Genomic DNA, 10,328 nt, shown 5'->3' with positions numbered 1-10,328 from the left:
ACGCGCACACACACACACACACATAATAATAATAAATAAAAAAATAAATAAAAAAACATGTACAGGCACGCGCGCACCTGGGCACCGGAGAGTGGAGTGTTTTCCGGGTGTTGTTTATTTACATACTTAAATAATCATTTCGTTTTTCTTATGTTTTGACTTTGGATTTTAAAAAAAGGCCATTATCTCTGTAAACATCAACAACACAGCCCTGCTTAAAACTGTTAGTGCCGGACTGTTTAAAGTCAAATTTATTCATAACGCAAACAAACCTGTCTCTGGTGAGCTGTAACGTGACAGTTAGTATTATCTTTATCTGAAATAGCAGAGGAATTATTATTAAGATATAGTATTCATTTGTTGACATTTGTTTTGATGTAGCCTGATGCAAGTTGAGGTTTTCTTTTTTTTTAATATATATATTGGTTACACGTTTAAATTTGTCCTCTCTAATACCTTTATCATATCTATTTACTTATTGCTAAATAAACAAAACAGGAGGTGTCCCGAAACCTCACAATATTGTGTACCATGACTTGCCAAAGCAATTATACTTTCAGCACTGGCTCCATCATTTGCGGTGTCCAGTGACGTAGTTGGTGGCCAGTAGAACAAAAAGTTAACTAAGCTTTTCAGGTCACCAGGGGGCTCTTTCGATGACTTTTAAAAACAAAACAAATCCTTGATCTCTTTCCTTTTCTTTTTTTCTTTTTTTTTTGCAGAGAATTATGTTTCCAACAGCAAAAACGGCATCCCAAAATATGAGTGCCGAGACGAGATTACAGACGAGGATGCATTTTACGGTTTCGAGTCAGAGTAAACGGCTGAGGAGGAAATGTTGCAAAGAAAGGCCCAGGTTGCGGCTGCATTAGCCGTGTAAGAAGATAATGCCATCAGGGACCATCCAGAAACTGAGCTGCTGCACAAACAGCGACTCGGACAGCCTTTGTTCAAAATGCCAACAGAAAGGGAATTATTCTGCTGCGATGAATGTCGTCATGGGCAGTTTTTGTTAATGCTGTCACCGATACAGATGGAAAAAGTCTGTGTGTGTGTGTGTGTGTGTGTGTGTGTGTGTGTGTGTGTGTGTGTGTGCATCAGCATGAACGTTTTCCTCTTCATTTGGACAGAGGTGTGCTGGAGACTTTCTTCAGGTTACTGAAGATGAACTGGAAAAGACAACCAAAACCAGCAGCAGAGGGCAGATGATCACTGACTGTCTTTGGCCAGAGAAAGCGGGTAAGGGTCGTGAAACCAGGCATGACCTTAGCCATTGGTTTGTGAACTGAGGCCTCGAGTTCGTATTTTGGTTGTCGCGATGGATCTGACTCGATCCGATTGAGAACCTGAGGAAACTGCGTCCCACCCACCGATAGCAAAAACCTGACTGTAACACCGGCCGCTCAATCAAACATACACCCCCCCAAAAACACAGCTGTTGGAGGCCTTATTTTTAATAAATGATGGGATTATTTAGATAGATATTTAGATATTTATTTAGATAGATATTTAGATAGAAAACTAATAAGAAGTAGTGATTTTAGCGAATGCCACCAAAATGAATTGACTTTGTATTTCATGAGTGAAGTTTAATGGAAGTGTATGGAGCCAGAACCTTTTTGGAGCCAACCCCTAGTGGCCCCTGGTGGCATTGCAGTTTAAGGTACTTCGACATGGGCCTCAATTATCAGACCCAGAACCTACGGCCACTTTTATATACAGTTTATGGGTGAAATGCAGCATGCAGTGCATCCTGGTACATGTAGGCACAGCTCTGCTGACAGGTAAACTGTGAAAGACCCAGCTTCCACAATCGATAGAGGAGCCACTTCAGTTGACCACATTTAACATCAACACTGAATGGACATCTACATAAAAAGTGTAAAAATTTCCCTACAAAGTGTCAATAAGGTTTGTTCACATCTCAGTGAACATTGAGTCTGCATTCATTTTGTTAAAGTGTTATTAGATGATGCAACACGAATGCGAAACACAGATGACAATTAATGCAGACCTTATCTTTCATACGGTTGATTACACAACTCCAAGGCTTGATTACCAACTGCTAAATGGAGCTCTGGGGAAGTCCCACATTCACTGCATGTCAACTTGACTAACCCACAATTACAACTGAAGCGGATCCTGCATTATTACCTACAGATCTGGCCCTGTGTCAGGTTTTAGTCTTAAAACCCGTATTATTTTAATTGCATTCAAATAAATTGTTACTAGCCAATACATGTTCGCGCATTAAGGAATATACTGTTGCTCACTGTTCAGGAAGGTAGACATACAAAACAAGGACAACAAAGGTGAATACAGATACATAAATATGTGACTTCCAGATATACACACACTATAAAAACAACAGGTTGAACAGTTTCTGTAGATTGTAAAAAGAGAAGTATAAAGATATGTAAGAGTGCAGGGAGTGACTAAAGTAATTTCTAATGGGTTGTGTCAGCTAATTAGTTGTTACAATAAACATTGTTAGTGGTTTAATGCATGTGTACATGTCTTTGTCTACATCCTGCTTAAATGTATTTTGGACTGTGATGGATGACAGATTTAACTCTAGTCTGCTGTGTGTACTGTATTTGATGAGAACCTGGTAGCAACAGGGTGCATACAATTCACAGAGGGTGGTGATGAAGGAGTTAATAGGGGCTCAACTGATAATATCTGCCCCGAGGCCTCTCAACAGGTTAAACTGGCAACGCATAGTTCCACATAGTCTGCAAAAACATTTACAGACCATGCAGAACTTCTTGGAGCTGAAAATATGTGAAACGTTTAGCCTAAGTAAATTGAACATGAAATAAAAAGCTCGAACTTTAATCATGTTTACCGGTGTGTCTCTTTAAAAGGTACCCATGGGGTTTTTGATGTCTGTTAGCACTATAAGGTTTTAATATATGACAGAAATATGTGAGAAACTGCATCATTCACATTTCCTGCTGCAGGTTAAGGAACAATTCCTTTAGTTATCTGTGTTGAAAGTTTTAATACGACATTGAGGTCACTTCAAAGAACATGTCCCTCATTCTTTCAAATTCATCTTGTTTTCCTGACTTAAACAAGGATTTGATAGTGCCGGGGGGAAGTTTGAAATTAAAAATTCTTTTATTGTACTTTTACTTTACTTGAGTCTTTCAATTTCATTCCAATTAATATTTAGATGTCATGACAATAAACTAAACTCTCCAATAACTACCCAACCACAATCAGGCACCAACAGTACCAACAGGAATTTTGATGAATCAATTAAAATTATATATACAAAAATTAAAACGGCAAGCCCTCTCACGCTGCACGTCAGGGATCCAGGGGGTCGGGGCCACCAGCTCCCCAAGGTGCAGCACGCGAGGGTCCGCCTATTCCCGCTTGCAGTTTTAATTTTTTTCTCGATCTCGTTTCTTATTCTTCTTTAAAAAAAAAAAAAAAAGGCCTTTTTTTTTGGCGGCTTTAACATCTTCAAAAACTCATGAAAGTTGGTGCCTGACGCAAGTTTCGTGAGGTTTGGAGCATCGTTTGACCTTAAACATCAACTTCCTGTGTCACAGTGAATCATCAAACTTAGCCGCATTGCCATGGCTATACTCTATACTCTATACAGAAATGAATTTTGGGTCACTTTTTGGACTACATGTATGACTTTTTTTGAATATTTCAGGCGACATACAGAATGAATTTTGTATCACCTTTTGGAATATGACCTTTTTCTGAACTGACTTGCCTCAAGTGGGGATCAAACCCAGTTACTTCTCACTGTGAGGCAACTGCTATAACCACTGCACCACTGTCATACCACAGCATGTCGTCCGAAATATGATAAAAAAAAAAAAAAAATTTAAAAGTCATACTATGTATTATAATGTATTAATGGAATTTTGGGGGATAGAGTTTGTGGAAGTTTGGACAGAACTACACACCCTTTATTTTTTGTTATTGACTTTTGTTTTTGTTTGTATTATTCTTGACCTTTTGTTCGGCCGTATGACAGCATTTAAGATTTCATCATTGCGGAGGATTGAGTCTGAATGTGCAACCGTCTGCCACTTTTTCAAACCCCAGCTCAGTTCACTGGTTCTGTTTTTCATCTCTCTGTGGTAGCTCTAAATGAGACACCGCAGCAAGTTACAAAAAGAGGGTCAAAGGTCAGTATATATGTTCAAATACATGCATGAGCTTTTTAAACTGAGTGTGCAGCAACAGTAGTTAAACATATGCTGCATCATTGCCAGTGCAACACTGCAGCCTGCAGGTCAAAGTAAGCACAACCACATCTGCCTACAAACAACATATAATATGATATAATATCTATCTATCTATCTATCTATCTATCTATCTATCTATCTATCTATCTATCTATCTATCTATCTGTCTGTCTGTCTGTCTGTCTGTCTATCTATCTAATAACTTAATATTTAATCACGTTTTTCCTGTATAACATCTTATCAACCTTCATTTGCAGTTTCAATCAAAGTGAAAACAGATAGACAGTCGATGATTGGACCTCTGGTGACATGTGACCTACAGCCATTGACTTATTACCTGGAAGAGTCAACGTTTCCATACCTGGGAGTTCATCGTGAAGGTTAGGCGGGCTCCTGCTCCTGGACTGAGAACATCAGTTTTTATTGGTTGGGTGTTTTTATCCTCTTTTAGAAATGACAACAGAAAAGCTGCTCGGTTGGCAAAAGCTATTTCTGTTTCTCACAGGTAGGCTTTGTGCTTTTATTCTTTCTCTTTGGTAAAACACGTTGCCACACCTTCATGGTATAATTACCAGTGTTAATCATTAACCGGTCTCCTTGCTATACTCAACAGGAAGCAAAATTATGTTTTATTCAAGGAACCATCTTGTGCAATTACCTGCAGAGAAATATGATGTACAACTGTATTTGAGTTGATCAAATTAATCATTTTTTTCTGTATCACATTACACAAATAGATGATGGTTATAAAAATATAATGATCGGGAGAAAGATTGTTAATGGGCGACTATGTATTTCTGTTTATTCCAGTGCTTCACTGCTGCAGGAGTGTCGAAGTTTCTATTCCAGAGGCCGAATATGAGGTTGCACGAGGAGGTGAAATTATCCTGACCTGTTCCTTCACCCCAGCCAGACCAGAGTTGACCATGTTTGTCCTCACATGGGAGGCTTACCCCGACAATGATGGTGGTCCACTGGTGAGAAGAGCTGAATGCACAATGTGTTTGAATGTACAACTGATTTTACACAAAGATCATCACTGATGTCGTCAGGACATTGTTTGGCCTGGTCTGTGAAACTACAAAATCTATAACACAAAGTAAATTTGTTGAAATGGAGTGAGAAAGATGTGGTATTTACCAGACAAGAGATCTGATGAAAGAGCTGCGTGCCCGCTGCATTATGGGAAATGTCAAGCATCTACAGATTCCTCTGCTGCTTCAGATTTGTTATAAATCGGTCTGTCTGTAAGTCTACCAGTTGAATGGTAGTGCCACATTAAATTGCTGGAATACCCTTTAATAAACAACAAGACTAAGGTTATCTATTTTATATACATATGATTGCCCACCTTACAATATTTAAAACATTTATAAAAACTATAAAAACTGAATAATAAATAGGTGAATTAATCATTTCTCAAAGCTGCACGTATCAGATGCAGAAGCAGAAGTGGAGATTTTATTATATAGTTATGTAATTTGATAATTGGTTGTGATGAATGTCAGATAAAATAAGCATCAATGAGGCAAGGCTCGAAATGAAATTAATAATTAGAATGACTGTAAAAAATAAGTCATCTTTTTAGCAGCTATAACTCTGACTACCTTACAGTCCATTATCTTTATCTAGCACAAAATTAAAAAATTTGCCTGAAAGAGCTTCAGAGTCTGTAGAGCAGGGAACACCTCGTATCACTTGAGGCATGGTATTGATTTTACTTGCATATTGAGCCTGCATTACAATAAGCAGATATCTTGTGTTTGTGTTTACCTTTTTAGAAATCCGTGGCCACCTACTTTATGAACAATCCAATCGACATTGCACCTGGTTACGAAGGCAGAGCCTTCCTGGAAGTTGACATTGAGAAGCAAGTGAGCACGCTCCGCTTAACAAAGGTGACCATGCAGGACAACCGCCGTTTCCAATGCAGTGTAAAGATCCCTAATGATGACGAGGGAACAACAGCTGTTACCACTTCCCTTTTGGTCCTGGGTGAGAACTAACAGATGATTATTTAAGTCTATTGGAGGCCGGCATACAGTGTAATGGTATCTTTTTATCTTGATGATGTAAAACCAATACTGCACTCAGCTGTCTTGTGATGATGTGAATTTTTATGTTCAATCTTTATCTCCCAGTGCCTCCCTCTGCACCCATCTGCAGGCTTCAGGGAGCAGCAGAGTATTTTCAAAACATCACACTAACCTGCATGTCTGAGGAGGGATCCCCATCACCCGTTTATAAATGGGAGAGCTACAGTGTCGAAAACCTTCCCAGACAACTTCCACCTAGAGCAAGTCAAAGTACGCATTTTAACCATACATGTGAACACGTATTTCTCAGGCTGCTGCAGGGTTGTGCGTTCCTGTCATTCTCAGCAATGTATAGCCTAATTTGTGTCATTATGTTGCAGAGGATGGAGCTCTCTCTCTTCTCAATATTACAAGAGAGACGTCAGGGTTCTTCATTTGCACATCAAGCAACCGCATTGATTCACTCAGCTGCAACTTTACCTTATCTGTGATGCCCGGTGAGTCTTTAAAAATGATTTACCTGCTCAGCTCTTCACAGTGAGCCCACAGGGAAGTACCACTCAGCTCTACAGTTCCCCTCAGCTCCTCTGAGCTTCTTTTAGTTTGTGTGCTTCACATAATTCACTTCTCTATATTTTCCAGCAGCAGCAGGTGGCTGTTGGAGGCGTAAAAGCTCTAAAACTTATTTTACACTGCAGTACATTTTGAGCACCAAATGGCATACAAAGTTAGCAACTAACTAGTAAACATAGTGGAGTTTTTAACCACTAAAAAGCTAAATATTTCTTCTCAGGAGTTGGTGGAGCCCAAAACAGAGCTCGAACAGAATGAGGCTTGAATTTATAGTCATCAGGCGGCCAGAAACACAACTAAATAATAAATACCCCGCCGTTAAATTTTAGAACCACCACTGGTTAGGACGCATATGCATAATTTGAAGACTGACATGATGGACAAGTTGTTCAGTGCTCATAGCAATTAACAACAAATGTTACATTGCTTATGTTCCAACTGTTGTTCACACCAGTTAATGTAAGGGCGATGCTTATTGTAAAAGGATAAGGTTTTATAGAGTGTCATCTACAAATAGGCCAAATTATTCATCATAGTGAAGGACAAACTGGCCCGTCACCTGACAGGTATGTCCAATTTGGTATAACTCAATGTGAACATTTTTACCATGAGCATGATCTTCAACCCAAACCAAGTGGTTCCTGACATCCAATTGAAATTCATCTGCCCCCAAAAAACTTTTGACAATTAAAAACAGCTCTAAATGGGCAATAAAGCTGTAGAGGATGACTGAAAGGGGATCTTAGCCCTGGACTAAGTATATTTTCCTTCTTCTTTTCTTAGGCAGCATGAATACTGGAGCCACTGCAATTATAATTGGAGGAGTCCTCGCAGGTCTCCTGTTTGTGGGGGTTCTCATTTTCTATTGCTACCGGAAAAAGGCCAAAAAGGCCAAACAAGCTGAAGGGTAATTATTGAATGTCCTGGAAGTTTCTGTCACTGTAAGCCACCATAAACAACTCTGGTAGTGTATTGAGTGTTAGGATCGAAGTCATCCAACCACCCTTTTGTGTCCTTGTTTGTGTCTTAGTACTCCTGGAGAGGAGGTGTTTTATGACAGAGAGGGTCCTGAAGCTGGAGAGCAGTACAGGGATGACAGCGAGAAAAAGCAGGTCAACCAGGACGAAGACAAAGACATTGTTCCTCATAACAACTATGGCAAAGTAGCAGCTGGACAGCAGTTTGACGGTGATCAGCACAGTCATAAGAGTGGTAAAGAAAGGTACAATGGCGGCGGCAGTGACACTGAATCCCAGCATCACCGGAACGACGTGCATGACACCTATCGGCGAAGTCGTGATCGGCTTGACGATCAAAGTGAACGTTGCGGTGGAAGCCGTGATCGCCTTGACGATCAACACGATCAACGCGATCGTTATGGTGGCAGTCGTGACCGCCTTGACGATCGTTATGGTGACAGTCGTGGAAGTCGTGACCGCCTTGACGATCAACGTGACCGTGGCAGTCGTGACCGCCTTGACGATCAACGTGACCGTGGCAGTCGTGACCGCCTTGACGAGCAACGTGACCGTGGCAGTCGTGACCGCCTTGACGATCAACGCGATCGTTACGGTGGCAGTCGCGATCACCTCGATAATCGGCGCGACCAATATGGCGGTAGTCGTGATCTTGACAACCGTGGTGAATACAGTTACGGTCAACACAGAAACTGATATGAATAATCTTGTGTTACTGAAATCTTTATCTTTCTTTTTTTTTCTAATGCAAAAAACATTCAACTGGGTTAATTGTTTGGTCTCACACTGGAAAGTGAGACAGCAAAATTGATTTATGTGTCGCATACAGTTAACACGACTTCCCATGTTGTAACTACGAGCTCACGAGTTCATTGCTTATTGAACGCAATACATGTTGTTGCTATGGTTACCTTCCAGAGGCCCCTAAATAGTAACCTGTCGGTAAATCAGGGACAATAATTTTCTGTGACTCTTGTGTAAAACTGATTGAAGTTCCCTCCCTTATGTATAATTATGCTTGGTGTATAAACTGGAATTTAAGGCCTTATTGATAACTATTCCTTCTTTTAATGGGATATTCCAATCGAGATAACAATGATTATGCCATGATTTTGTGTTAATGTCCGCAGTATTTAATCAAAATGTATACAAATGGTTTCAACGCACCAATTTTACCAACATCTTTTATTACAAGTTGATCAATTTTGCTCAAAAGAAGTGGCGGTGCTGTCATAGCCTTCTGTATGTATCATTTGTACTGTTTGTTTGATTAACCCTCAGACTGTCCCAACATTTCAATAAATCAGGTGGTAATAGAACAATACCATGCAATCATAAATATATTTATAGCTCACGTATTCAGACTGCCCAATCTGAGCATTTTTTTTTTTAAATGTCATTCTTCTGTCTCTGCGTTTATATGGTCACAACAATTATTGAAATTGTTCTTAAGCCTTTTAAAAATACCTTTTAATAGTTTGATTAACGTTTATTTTGTAAATCATTTTTCCAAGCAAAATTGCTCAAAATATCAGCTACTTCTCTGTGATATTTTACTGTTTGTCCTAGTCTTTGATTATTCTAAACTTTATATCTTTGCGGTTTGAAGACCAAATCAAGATTAAAACTGTAAGCAGTGATATGCTGCACGTCGGGGATCCAGTGGGTTGGAGCCGCTGGCTTTTTTTCTCGATCTTGGTTCTTGTTCTTCTTTAAAAAAAAAAAAAGAAAAAAAAAAAGCCTTTTTTGGCAGCTTTAACATCTTCAAAAGTTCAAAAAGTTGATGCCTGGCGCATCTTTCATGAGGTTTGGAGCATCGTTTGACCTTAAACATCAACTTCCTGTGTCACAGCGAAACATCAAACTTAGCCACATCGCCCTGGCTATACTATATACTCTATATGAATGCCTACATGCATGCCTCAAGTTACTGTGAGGAGGCAACTCTAATGAAAATGAAATGAAAAGGGAAAAAAAAGTCTCTTTCGGAGGTTTTTTTTTAAGTATTGCTGTTAAGTATTGAGTATTATTATTGCATGTACACAAACATGTTTGGCTTACCCTTAGAGGGACTTGCCCTCTGTGAATCATGTAGCTTACCCTTACAGGGATTTGCCTTAGGAGGTCTCAGCCTCTGTGAGCTTACCCTTAGAGGGATTCGCTCTCTGTGAACACCATGTACTGTGTGTGTTACCTTGGCGGGTAAAACCATGAACCTTGTGTGATACCTGAGCGGGGCTCGAACCCGTGTCCTCGTGAGGTAATTTCCAGTCGGGTGTCGTAGACCGCTGGACTACCTTCAGAGGATGAGACACGGCAGCATGAAGTCTTTCACGGAGTTCACTCAGAGCCTCCAGCGGGTCAGTGGACAGTCTGGTAACAGGTAAAAGATTCTACTTCACCAAGGTTGCTATTAATGGTCCAGATTCCACCTTGGCCTGTTGATAGTGATTCAACTTTTAGTGAAGTTGAAACTTTTGGAGAAATTGAAAAAGTTTTGCATATACTACACATTACAGGAATAT

General features: G+C 39.8%; 1 protein-coding gene across 1 annotated transcript; it reads left to right on the top strand.

Annotated features, from left to right (window-relative positions):
• Window positions 1-1,741: 1,741 nt before the first annotated feature.
• Window positions 1,742-9,211, top strand: LOC138201616 (cell surface A33 antigen-like). The gene is made up of 7 exons (XM_069155233.1): window positions 1,742-1,784; window positions 5,028-5,194; window positions 5,999-6,212; window positions 6,359-6,523; window positions 6,634-6,750; window positions 7,610-7,733; window positions 7,857-9,211. Exons 1-7 carry the CDS (start codon window positions 1,742-1,744, stop codon window positions 8,497-8,499), a joined length of 1,473 nt encoding a protein of 490 aa, XP_069011334.1. The 3' UTR covers window positions 8,500-9,211.
• The last annotated feature ends 1,117 nt before the right edge of the window (window positions 9,212-10,328 follow it).

This window comes from Embiotoca jacksoni, unplaced genomic scaffold (genome assembly GCF_022577435.1).
Source record: "Embiotoca jacksoni isolate LCO1_2020_lvr unplaced genomic scaffold, fEmbJac1.0.p SCAF_2, whole genome shotgun sequence".
NCBI classification, from domain to species: Eukaryota; Metazoa; Chordata; class Actinopteri; family Embiotocidae; genus Embiotoca; species Embiotoca jacksoni.
Note: the sequence above shows the minus strand (reverse complement) of the source record. Positions and strands in the feature narration are given on the sequence as shown.